At 35.6% G+C, this 12,837-nt stretch overlaps 4 protein-coding genes across 5 annotated transcripts in view; 3 read left to right on the top strand and 1 right to left on the bottom strand.

Moving 5' to 3' along the window:
- Positions 1-9,349, bottom strand: part of LOC134647295 (arfGAP with SH3 domain, ANK repeat and PH domain-containing protein) — a 100,985-nt gene extending 91,636 nt beyond the window's left edge. Inside the window, exon 1 of the mRNA XM_063501583.1 lies at positions 8,911-9,349. Coding sequence (XP_063357653.1) covers positions 8,911-9,036 — 126 coding nt within the window. The 5' untranslated portion in view covers positions 9,037-9,349. The remainder of the gene's footprint in view (positions 1-8,910) is intronic.
- The window catches only part of LOC134647282 (sodium-coupled monocarboxylate transporter 1-like), a 127,271-nt gene that overhangs the window by 67,901 nt on the left and 46,533 nt on the right, over positions 1-12,837 (top strand). The gene's annotated exons all lie outside the window — the stretch shown is intronic.
- LOC134647265 (biogenesis of lysosome-related organelles complex 1 subunit 5) lies at positions 9,765-10,919 on the top strand. 2 transcript variants are annotated; one of them, XM_063501541.1, is made up of 4 exons: positions 9,765-9,812; positions 10,164-10,246; positions 10,335-10,523; positions 10,746-10,919. In XM_063501541.1, the coding sequence occupies exons 1-4, from the start codon at positions 9,791-9,793 to the stop codon at positions 10,917-10,919; spliced, it is 468 nt and encodes a 155-aa protein (XP_063357611.1). In that variant the 5' UTR covers positions 9,765-9,790. The 2 variants fall into 2 exon arrangements, with proteins under 2 accessions (XP_063357611.1, XP_063357612.1); XM_063501542.1 differs by lacking the exon at positions 9,765-9,812 and adding an exon at positions 9,843-9,974.
- LOC134647264 (uncharacterized) lies at positions 10,925-12,394 on the top strand. The gene is made up of 2 exons (XM_063501540.1): positions 10,925-11,606; positions 11,991-12,394. Exons 1-2 carry the CDS (start codon positions 10,925-10,927, stop codon positions 12,311-12,313), a joined length of 1,005 nt encoding a protein of 334 aa, XP_063357610.1. The 3' UTR covers positions 12,314-12,394.

Genomic DNA, 12,837 nt, shown 5'->3' with positions numbered 1-12,837 from the left:
GGAAAACCGCATATAAAAATATATAGGTAAATTAGATAATATAAAAAAGTATAACTACATACCTAGCAAATATACAAAGTATACCTACAATACAATACTCTTATTTAGTAATCAGATCTGATGTTCAGATCGTTTTGAAAATGTCTGCCCGTACCTATAATTACTTTGCTTCTGCAGTTGACTTTGCAACATTATGCAAATAAATAAATGAAACATAAGACTGTAGCAAAACTGTAGCGTAAAACCAAAACAAGAAAGCACTGACCAAAGAAGGGACTTGCGAAGATCGTGCCCGATCCAAACACAAATATTGACGGCGAAAGTTGTTGACCTTGTAACCTGATGTGGCATCGGGGATTTGAAACTACTTTCAAGACTAAGTCGGTTCTTGCCGTATGTTTTGGAATGGCAACACGAAACTGCTATAAAATTAGTCATCGGAAGGCAATCAAATTCCATACTTATTAAATTTATCAATGAAACTATTTCTGGTGTTCAAAAAAGTTATAATTTGCATACATTATGGATTCTGAAGATCAGAAATAATATTGTGCTGAATTTGATTTGATGATAAAAGTCTATAATTGAAGGAAAAATAGAAAAAAAGCAGAGGAAGACCGAGCCGTGCGTTTTTGGACCAGGCCAAAGAGAAAATCAACGTAGTGACGTATCAGGAGCTCAAAACAGTGGCAGAGAGAAGAACGGAATGGCGGTTAGTCTACCGACAAGAGCCACAGGCAGGCGCTTAAGAATTATGATGATGACGATGATAAATGATAAAACAACACGAGCTTATGTTGAGTTTTCCCAATAAGAAATTCCCTAGGTCTACTTACTACTACTACTTACTTACTTAGGTAGGTAGGACTACTTTTCAATAAAAACTACAGTCGAACCTGATGTTCAGTTCAGCAGCGGGCCTAAGCAGGTTGATTGTCTTATGTTTATATGAATCAAGCATTGAATGGGTCACAAGTTTGCATAGTGGTATTTAAGATAAGTAAGTTAATCACGTAGATCGGATATGTACGCACATAATTAAAAGAGAAAGCTGGTAAGAAAACGTAAGTATATTCGTACCAGCTGCAACTTGTTTACGGACTTTCGTTTTGTTTATCGTGATTTTATTTTATTTTACTATTAGTATGAATGATCCTACTCGATCAGTGCATTTTGCATGTAAGTCGGTACTTTACTGAATGTAATATTTTTACATTCAAAAGTGGTCAGTTATACAATTTATTGTTACTTTTCAATCCATACTAAATAAATAAAAGGTACTTAATAAAAGGAATTAACTGAACAAAACAGTTGACGATTATGATTATGACATCATGTACGTAAAACAAAGCTAACCTGCTTCTAAAATAAGGTTGCATAATAGCTTTATGCATGCCAAAACTGCACCGTGCATATCGTGATAAAGTTGCTTGCACTTGAGCACGCTGCCTCAGGTAACATCGCAGGTACTTTAACTTTGATTTAATAATGCCTTTGAGTGCTCTTGTGTAAGGCTACTTAAAATCTCGAACACGTGGGCACGTATCCTTAAAAGATCTAAAGATCTATAGATAGGTATAATATAATTGATCTTACCCAAGATTGCAACATCATACTAAAATTATAAGCTTTAAAGTACAAAATAGTGACATTTCATAGGTAATATCAAAATATCAACGGACTGGCTCGAACTAGACTACAACTTTAATATTATGACTATTATGAGGGTTTTACTAAGGGTGTAGTGCCCTTCTGTCTGGTGGAAACTGACGTAGGTTCTGTTTCTGTCATGTGACAAAATGACAATCACAGAATATACATAAAAGACAGACAGACGGACGGACGGACGGACAAAAAAGCGATCCTATGACTTATAAGTGGTATATTCTATACGTGATATCGGGAGCTCGAAAACAATACAAAGGGTAATCATAACGCGCGGTTCATATCCCGGTCGATATACCTAAGTCTAGTGATCCTATAAGGGTTCCGTTTTTTTTCATTTAGAGGTACGAAACCCTAAAAAACAGAACAGAAAAAAAGGAATATTATTCGGGTAATCGTACTAACTACGTCAGACTGTAGCTACTGTGTTCTTTAAAGTACATAATAAAAATATCTAGCAGAGAAGAATACGGTTGAAAACAATACGAGACGGACATTTTAGAAAACTACCGGCACTCATCAAAGGCTCGCTAAACAATAAATATATGTTGTTGTCTTAAAAAACGTTCGCGCGTAAAATCTTAAGACAATACAATGGAAGTTTGAAGCACGTCGAATTAGAGACGAGACGGGTACAAAACGCTTTGTTAAAAGATTTGTAAAGGAATCCGATTATGCGTTTGCAGCGCTTGTTTTTATAATTAACCAAGGGAGTTATAACGAGACGCTTATAAATTAGTCTATTGTAGAGTTCAGGTTTTTCATCGTGACTCACGTTGCTGTATTCGACACGACACGAGCGCAAGCCGGAGTTCTGGAATCAAATCCTGCACATATTCGTGTATTAAAGAGGCAAAAGTATGCGAGTGTTGATGGGTCTATAAATGTTTTTATCCGACTTCCGAAGTAGGGTTATGTATTTCAAGCGTATGTAAATATATGTATGTACTTCTAATTATTGGGTACAACCTACAGCCTATAGTGGTTGTGGGAGTGACAACAAGCTAAGCTATACACGTAATAAAAATTACTTGCGAAGCGTAATGGCAATCGGCTTTTATTTTACTTTTTTAAATTCAATTTGTTGTTATTCTTTCTGAATAATACAGCACACAGGTGTACAGTTTATTACTTAAACAACGAGGATAGTTTCTTCCACGGAAATAATTCCCAAACGGTTGAAATACATATAGTATAGGTGGATACTTTCCAAGCAGACGAAAACGTGCTAGAAACTAGCGTGTAGGTATAATGGTAACAATATACCTGATATCTAATGGATGGACTGTATAATGAGATGATGCAAACGCGTAGGTATTGTAAATTAATTATTTTAATAAACAAAATACAGCACAAGATAGGTATATTAGTATTCCACGACTCTTCTCTTTCCGAACCGAATGTACCTACAACTAATTCTCATTTATTACTTAGTATAGGAATAGTTACCTTAAATGAGTGTAATTATGTTAAGTAGGACATTACAAGAGCTCACGTAACGAAAGCGCATAAGAACAATATCAGCTGCATCAGGTGTTACGCGCTATAGGCAGGGTTGTTCACGTTGTTTACAAACGTATCGTCTCGGCTAACCAACGTAATTAAGAGTACTAGATCCGATACAAGTAAACCTAAATAGTTTCAGAATATAGGTAAACGTCTACTAGGACAATGGCTTAAGTTTAAAGGTGACATCATGACATGTGTAATGGGACAGTGACCGCACAGGAAAAAAATTAGCACTAGCAAATTAGAAATGCAAGCCTTCAATTAGAATATTGAAAATTGTTTATATAACTTTGAAGTATGTACATACCTAATACATATAGGAAATTAAAACTGCAAAAGTTAAGAAAAAATATGTTGACGTAAGACGCTTCGTAAGACGGACACGTGACCTGATCAAAAAACTGTTACAATGTCATTGAGTTTTCACTTCTGCCGGCACTCCCGGAGTGCAACCCGTTGCTTGGTTTAATGGACATAGCCTACTTACCCCTATGTAATTCTGAATACCGTTGGTGTGAGTGTCTGTGAATACAACATATGTGCGTAATCAGGGGTTACACTTAAAAGTGGTTCAAATTGCGCGATAGGTAGTAGGTAGACTTTGTATTAGATGCCTATACCGTAAGAGTCAGACGTGCATTCCTATTTTTTAAAAACCGTCGAGAAAAATCCAATCTCGCGCGTTGTGGGTTCCGTGCGGTAAAACAATTAAAAAGATATCGATTATTAATGGATTCGCTAGTTTTATGTTGTGTACCTATATATGCAGGAACAACAAATACAAATATCTACCTAAACATCAAAATTATTCTAAATATCTACCTAAACATCTAAATTATTCTAAACAAACGGTAAATTAATTGAAAGAACAACCGCCTTCCAAACTTCTTTTTAGCTTAGCAACTTTCGAGTACGAAAACTACGGAACTCTAGAAACGTATGCGCATCTTTTTTAGGTCGGCTTTGGCACCGGGACCCGGCGCATTCACATGTGGTGACTCATCGTGGTTTGACTTACAACAGGCAAGGGTCACAGTTGGAGGAAAGTAAGATAACAAGGTTATGTTAAGATACTAGTATTTTACCGAAATTAATTATTAAGGCATCGTCACACAGGCGCGTTTTCCAGGCGCGGCGTGAGCGGGGCGTGAGCGTTTTATATGTAAAAGCGGCGCGCCCCGCTCACGACCCGCCCGGAAAACGCGCCTGTGTGACGAAGCCTTTAAACTGTCTTATCTTTAAGTAAATGAAAGTGCGTTAACTGGAGCCTCTATTTCCATGCAAACCAATATTGCAATAAAAACAACCAAATTTCAACCAAAATACAAACAAAGCCATTTGTTTACAATCACATTGAAAAAATTATCAACTGCAATAATGTACATATCAAAACACAGTACATAGGTACTTAATACTAAAATGATTTGTTTGTACTCATAATCTGCAATCGTATGTTACCCATTATATTGTACGAAATCTGTTTAGTGTACCTAATAAAGTAAAATAAAATAAATAAGCAAAACAACTTTTGTAGGTATAATTACACAGAAAGTTAATCCAAATGTTTCGCATAAACTGAACAGCGCCTCTTACAACGCAAATATAGTATTTAAGTCACCTTTTGACTAACCTAGAAGTTAATCTTATTGCAACCTAATATGTACTACATTCATGCACGTACACTTTTAGCGAGTTCTGCTCCGACAAAGATAAAGTATCAATTTGCAGAGTTTGCTCCGTTTAGCAGTTGGCACGGAGCCAAATCTTAAGTGCTAACTTAGTTATACGATCGTCACTTAATTCCAATTGGTAGAATGCAGTGATTGTTATGGCCTTTTGACCTAGCTGGCATTAAAAGACGCGTACATGCAGTCAATAATGAGTCACTCACATCTGGTAAATCTATCGGCAAACAGAATTTTCCACAAAAATCAGAAACAAAATGAGCCACATGAAGGGAAGTTATATTATCTTCGCCTAGAGTCGAACCACGCTATACCTAGTTAAAATGCCAAGTTCTACGTCAAGTACGGGGAGCTTATAGGGATGGATGTATGCATTCTTACAACCAAGTTTGTTAAAATTTAACGTGGTCAGAGTCTAGCTAATGACGTAAAATAATCAAAATGTTATTTTTATATGTATACGGCTGGACTGGACATAATACAACACCCTAAAAACCAAACGGCATTTCAGGCATTTGATTTGACTTTTCTATACAAGCTAAGTTAAATAATAGGTTAGGTAATAGGAAAACAATTTTAACAATTGCCAACATGGTCAAAGTTCCATAATTAGTTAGCCTAACCATTTGCTAAGCAACTGTGAAGTGTTGAAAGTAGATAATAGAACAATTAGGGACAATAATTATCTCGATAAAACGGCCCGTTCTGCGCTACGTTTTTTCTCGTAGGAAAGCCCTTATTACGGAATGCTTAATTTTTAATAACCCCACCCGCACCCTTTGCTGCCTAATTGAGGAGGAGGGGACAGTGCAGAGCAAGCGTAACGTTTGACTACTTAATATAAATGTGGCATAGCCTTTAACGGCAATTAACAACTAGAAATATTATTTATTATTCATATAGTCTTGTTTAACTATAAATATCTGGGCGACCGAGCTTTGCTCGGAAAACATATAAAAACTGAAAAACGCGCGTTTTCCCAGAAATAACACCTAGCTAGATCGATTTTTTGCCCCCAAAAACTCCTATATAGCAAATTTCATTGAAATCGTTAGAGCCGTTTCCGAGATCCCCGAAATATATACATATATAAATAAATATACAACACTTGCTCGTTTAAAGGTATAAGATGTAGAAAATGACGAATATTTAATGGACCAAAGATGTAGTCACAGTTCATTAACTCTCTTGTTGTTAAAATATTATTTACACGAATACGACTTTATCATTCCTTTGTAAAAAAAGCCCTACCTACTGAATACTTAATTTTTAATAACCCGTACTAATTGAGTAGGCGTGTAGGGTAAAGCGTAACGTTTGGGCACTTAATACCCCCACATGTGACATTTACCCTTAAACAGTAATTAACAACTAACAACCCTCCAAATGTAACTTTATTATACTTGACGAACGATAAATTATAGGTTTGTAAACTTGTTTTAGGAAAGAAAGATCGGACAAGGGACAAGTTGTCGGTTGTTTTAATTTCGTAACATGTTCGTAACGTATAAAAGTGGATATTTTAGAAATCTTGTGGTTTTCACTACAGAGGTGAAGTATAGGTAAATAAATAAAAAGACAATGTAAAGTTAGCAGACAATGCAAAGGGGCCATTACCTACAAGTTATAACAATCGTTAAAGTTAGCCGTCCGTAAAGCATCGAGTTATTGTATCTTTCTCAGATTTCGAACTTGCACAATTGGGTTCTGTTTGTGTATATAGGTATAATACTATGTATTGTGTTCATCGTGACAAGTGAAATAGCTGAAGATACTTCGTGTTGAGGGTAAGTAACTTTCATTAGACCCTTAAACCGAAAATGATTATACTTCAAGAGGGCCAACAAAGCGCATATGTAATTATGATAATACATCACCTATTAGGTGCAAGTGCAACTAACTATAATAATTATAAGAATCATTCAAAGGCGTATAACATCTATCTTGCTCTTGCGGCCCTAGCCATCAAGCACCGCGCGTATGGCTCCTTTGTTCATAAGTTTCTTGTTTCTTAATTTCCGTTTCTTGTTCAATCTGGTCGAGTAAATAATAGATGGAAGTACTAGATAGTTGTAGATTGCATAGATACAGTTATTCTTGCAGTGGGGGCGTGATGGCAAGGTCGCGCTCCCGTCACCCACACTACGCAGCTCTAATCACACGTATGATCACGAAATCACAATCAATTATAGCTCCGTAATGGTCCTGTGTACACATTGGTGAATTGGTGTAGCTATAGGTATGGAACTATGGAAATATTGGCGAGGTAGGTAAATGAAAGGCTTCGTCACACAGGCGCGTTTTCCGAGCTGGGCGTGAGCGGGGCGCGCAGCTTTTACATATAAAACGCGCCCCGCTCACGCGCCGCCCGGAAAACGATAGGTTTTGGTACACAATTTTTGACGAGTGGGTCGATTGACTCCAAATCGCCCCCAAACCAAATCGGAGGCCGGCTTTCTCATCGTAATGGTCACTTTCTGATTCCATAAGATAAAGTGACGACAAATAGGTAGTTACGTAGTTAACTAACTTATCACTTATAAAAGGTCTTCCGAGTGGCAGTCATTCAACACAAAAGTTTTGTATCAGTATCAAGGTAGATTTTTTATTGTTTAGTAGGTATTAGTACTTGGGCATTTGTTAGAAACTAGCAACAAAGGCGCAATTAAATAGATACCCACTTCACCTATCGGGCGCACTCCCTATAAACCGTAAGTGAAAACACAGCTAGTTTAGTGCAATCTGCATTAAAATTGGTTTAGTTATTTTATAAATGGTACGGTCAGCGCAGCTTTAGATAAAAACTAGGGATGTACCGACTAGTCTGAAATGCCGACCATCCGGCCACATTTGTAGTCGGCGATTAGTCGGCGACTAGTCGGCAAAAAAGGCCGATTAGTCGGCCTATTATTAATTACAGAAACCAGGACATAAATGAAATAAAAAGGCAATATTAATCAAATGTTACTTGCCCATTCTATTCAAATACGTATTTAGGGCATTTTAGGGTACAAAATGTGCTTGTGTTCATATTAAATTCATGTATAGGTAATTATGAAGGTGTATCGTCGCAGTAGCAGAGAACATCTTTCAGTTGATATTGAAAGCGCGACGACGCAAGGAGCAAAAAAGTTGTTTTAATAATGCATCCGAACTTGAATAAAGCTACTACAGTTGCCATACGAATGTAATCTTTATCGTGAAGTAACGATCATGAACTTGGCCGACTAATCGGCCATCCGAGCGCCGATTAGTCGGCTAGTCGGCCAAAACCATAGTCGGTACATCACTAATAAAAACCTCTTTGCATACCTACCTAGGTAGAATTAAACTTTCAACTCGAGCACGCTCTTTTGCATACTGCACAAACCTAAGCTGTATGTAGGTATTTAGTATATACGTACTTGAAATCTGCTGTCTGTTGACGTAGTTAGTGCCCATAAGATGACTTGAGGTTTTGTACATGAAGCGAAACTTAGACAAAGATATAATCAGATAATACACTTTTTCGTCGTCAAAATGATTGCGATTATCTAGCTAGGGCTTACAACAGAACAGGCGTTTATGAAAAGCCAATATACAACGCCTATCAACCTCCTGTATGAAAATATGTTTGCATATTTCCTAATTCAGTAAATATTTACTGACATCATTACCGGTAATGGAAGCAAAGCATTGATGACTAGGTCATTACGTAGTTGTAGATAAACAGCGTTTTAAGCACTAAGTTAACAGAACATTTACACGTATTTAGGTATTTTAAGTACATACAATATTATTTGTGATTCATAACATTGCTTACGTGAATAGGTACCGTAAATGACTAGGACATTTTATTTGTTACGCAAATACATGTAATGATTTTAAAATACCTTAGAAATCCCTATTATAATTATGAATTATGATCCATGTAATTCATTGAGGAAAATCTAATCACAAAGTTAACACATTTCCTGTCCAGCCAGGCGCACCGATCACCGATCCCTTATCATGCCAGCTGTAAAATCTCGACATTATTAGGGAACGGTTATTCAAACAAAAACACTGTTACCTCTTCCAATGCACCGATGGTCTGCCGACATTGCGGCATACGCGACACGAATGTGGAAGTCGTCGGCGAATTGTAATCCTCACGAGTTTCCTCGATAAATTCACCAATGCCTATAAGACCCGGCATGGTGATCACTATCACAATTTACACACTAAAAAATCCCAAACTTCACATTCAGTTCCGCTTAACGCATCACTTAATGCAGTTAACAAACAATCAAACGAAACCTTTAACCACCATTGTCGCCTTATGCGACACTTCTGCGCAAATAAAAACAATATCGAATTCAATCCATTAATTTAACGTACGCCCATCTACTACGCGATGAATGAACTCACTAACTGAATGAACGAAAATTGATAGACCGATTAGAACGAGAAAGAGATTGTTTCGAATGAATGAATGTATTAAATTGATTTCTTGTCAGTCATTCGTTCAGTATTGCTAGAAGCAAAATAAAACTATTCTTTTTTTTTTCAAATAATTATATCTTCTTCGACTTTTTGTCAGCTTATCAATGTAAGTAAATGGTGTTTCACTAGAAAGGTTAATTTTTCAAAGAAATCATGAAGAAATTCAATGGCCATTATCATTGTTTTTTAAGGTTCAACATTAGCTGTCATTGCAAATTGAATTTATAAATGGCAACATTATGTTATTAATTGCGTTTTGTTTTTAGCAAGTTAAATTGTGTAGTAGTTACCTTATAAGTAATATAGAGTCATTTAAAACGCCAGCAGTGCCAGTGAATAAAAATTGTCATATGTAGTACATAGATCTTTATATAATATTACCATCTTTAGTAGTTTTTAGTACATAATAAATATAATAAACGTGTGTTGTTCCTATAAGAAGTGATCGAAACGCTATTTGTAAACCAATGATGACGGAACTGTCACGAGGTTTGTACGAAGGGCTCCGATTTTTAATTTATCTTTAGGAATAAACTGTACGATTTTGCTTATCACGTTGCTTAATAATTTTTCAAATTCCATCCTCATAGTGTCCTGTGACTAATAATTAACTCATGATGCAATAGTTGTATCGGTACATGAAATTACCAGGTCATCAATTTACCCTTTGTTTTTACTAAAATTATTAATGTAAAATTACTCAATTATCTTGGATTTACATCATGACAGCAATCATTATACCTATAAATATTTTGTAAATCTTCAAAAAACATGTAATGAATATCAAATTAGGTCACTAGCATTGTCAAATGTTTGATGTCAAAATCATTTTCATTTCAGAAATTGGTGAAGTTTGGGCCAGATTATTTGATCATAGACCATTTTTAAATGGAGAAATAAAGTTTATGCTAAAGGAATTCGAGGTAGCCAAAACAATTTTCAAAGTAGATATGAAATTTAATTGCAAATAACTAAACTCCTTGGGGTCTTACTTATTCAAGTTTATTTTAGGAAAAACGCGGAGATCGTGAAGTAGAGAACTTGTTCTTCATTCTTGAGAAGGTCACTGACATTAAAGATAGCCAGGTTGACAAGATAAAGAAAGGTAGTGAGGCTGCACTACCTGTGCTCAGCGAGAAACTAAACCAGGCACTCCAGTTGTGTGAAGCAGTCGAGGCTGATTATCTAGAAGTACAGAAGGTATGTTACCTGAATATCAGCATTGCATGCACTATTTAGACACTGTCAGTAACTAAAACCTCATCATATAGGTTTTAGGTATAGGTAGTTTTTGACAAAAATATGTCTTACATTTTCAGTGTGAAGATATCTTTGCTGTTGACTGCATTAGGACAATATCCCTTTTGAAATTAGATATTAGATAAATTTGAAATGAGAATTTAACTTAATTTTACTTTTCAGACTTTTGAACAAAAACAAGCTGAAAATCGTGAAAAAAGGCAAAAGGAATGGGATCAGTTCATTGATGATATGAACTTTAAGTGCCAAAGGATTGACAACGCTTTTGAAGAAAAAGAGGAAGAGCTGAGAGATCTCTACGCAGACCTAAACCACAAGCTCAACATTACCAAATAATTACAATGGATCAAAAGTCATCCCTCACAGATCCTACCCTAAAAATTTGCCCATCGGAAAAACTTATCAAGTTCCTCCAAACAATTAAAACCAATTATGAAATACCTCAAAACATTTTGAAATTTATCAAGTCACAACCTAATAAAGGAAAGGACAAAGTAAAACTGAAGAACATAGAACAAGCGTACCAATTGTGCGACTCTGACATATCAAAAATAGAGAAAATTAAAGTAGAGGTTAAAAAATTAAACCTTAAAGTACCTGAGAAGAAGGTAATTGATGAAAATGACAAGAATGTTGATAATGTACCAAAAGAAGTGCTCAAAGAAAATGGTAGTGAGGACAAAAAGAGAAAATTAGAATCAGATCCAACAGAAATTGAAAAACTGTCACAGAATAATGAAAAAGAAAGAGATGGTCCATTTCTAAACACTTCAGATCTAGACTGGCTATATGTTTATCTTAACACCGTTAGAAGCACTAAAACAGACACCCCATATTTACATGAGCTTATGGAAGGAGTTCACATTGAAATGCCCGAAAACAGTGTCATTAAAAGGAACCCTGTATTGGAACAGAGGTGTGTGAAACTGAGGGCTCAACAAGAGGCTAGAGATTACAGGAAAATGACAAAAGGGGTTGATAATGTAAGGATCAGGTTCCCTGATGATTCCATTGCTTTCCAAAGTAAGTACCTAATTTTTTATGAATAAAGCTTTCCCAATTTCTGATTAACATTAAATCTAACCCTGTGCCAATGAAAACTTTTCCAAACAAATGAATTTTATACTTTGTAATAACATCTTAACATACATCTTATTGTTATATGAAAGTCTTCTGATCAGCCTTTAGGTGTTTTACATGTAAATACTTTTTAGTGTCACTAGTGACTATACTTAGTTATTTTGAATTATCAGCTTTCAACACATTCTGGAACTATTGAAAAAAGCTTACTAATAGTAATAATAATAATTCACAACACAATCAAACCTAGGCCTATGAATCAGTTTTACATTTTATTAATCAAGTACAAAAATATGACTGATATTTAAACTTTTTTTTATGTTTTAGTGAAACAGTTGAACAGGCAGCTGATCGCCATTGGCCAATTCATCATTTCAATATTTGCTGGATTCCTGTTTGGCTTCAGAGGAGTTGAATGGATGGTTGGTAACCTCGATTTTGGATTCCGTCTGCTCCTTGGAGTAATGTGTGCTCTGGTGATAGCTCTTGCTGAAATATACTTCCTGGCCAAAAAACTTAATGAAGAGCTAAGTGTTCCTGAAACCACACAGATAGGAGGACCTCCTAAGTTTGTTGACCAAGAAAAGTATGGAACCCAAAAGAAAGTTGTTATTAATAAGAGTGTTAATAGTAAGGAACATCAAGATTAGTATAATATTCCTATAATTTACTATATAGTTTCTTTATGTATTGCTGTTGTACTATAATATAATTAATAACTACTTAAAATATTGTTGTTTTTTAATTTCTTTCACTCATATCCCATTTTTTCATCCTGAGGGGTTCAGTATATAGGGGCCAAATATTATAGAATTCTTTACGTCACTAAATTCTCGTTATTTAATTAAAAATGGAGTCGGCAAACAATCTGTGCAAGTGCCTCAATACGTACGGGTTTCATGCATGCACGTGTAAGTAAGAAATATAGTCTGTCAAACAACTTTATCAGTAGAAAAAGGCGCGTTTTTGTTTTTCTACGGGACGATGACCGACTACATTTTTAAATTTGTCGCAAATTTTACTGACTGAAATGGCTTTACAGACTACATATATACCAACTACATGTTTGTAAAGGAATTCGACGATTCCTTTTTGCTTTTTTTTTTAAATTTCCCGCCTCGTTGCAGAGGCATAAATTCGATTACTTTTAATTCTAAATCAGCTAGATTCCGGG

This window comes from Cydia amplana, chromosome 4 (assembly GCF_948474715.1).
Source record: "Cydia amplana chromosome 4, ilCydAmpl1.1, whole genome shotgun sequence".
Classification (NCBI taxonomy): domain Eukaryota; kingdom Metazoa; phylum Arthropoda; class Insecta; order Lepidoptera; family Tortricidae; genus Cydia; species Cydia amplana.
Note: the sequence above shows the minus strand (reverse complement) of the source record. Positions and strands in the feature narration are given on the sequence as shown.

What these genes read in the sequence shown, in the direction of transcription:
- LOC134647265 (XM_063501541.1), top strand. Translation starts at nt 9,791, where the DNA reads ATGATGACGGAACTGTCACGAG. An exon ending in GATGACGGAACTGTCACGAG is followed by an intron (nt 9,813 to 10,163) that starts GTTTGTACGAAG and finishes TTTTCATTTCAG; the next exon opens with AAATTGGTGAAGTTTGGGCC. An exon ending in ATTATCTAGAAGTACAGAAG is followed by an intron (nt 10,524 to 10,745) that starts GTATGTTACCTG and finishes TTTACTTTTCAG; the next exon opens with ACTTTTGAACAAAAACAAGC.
- LOC134647264 (XM_063501540.1), top strand. Translation starts at nt 10,925, where the DNA reads ATGGATCAAAAGTCATCCCTCACAGATCCTACCCTAAAAATTTGCCCA. An exon ending in TGATTCCATTGCTTTCCAAA is followed by an intron (nt 11,607 to 11,990) that starts GTAAGTACCTAA and finishes TTTATGTTTTAG; the next exon opens with TGAAACAGTTGAACAGGCAG.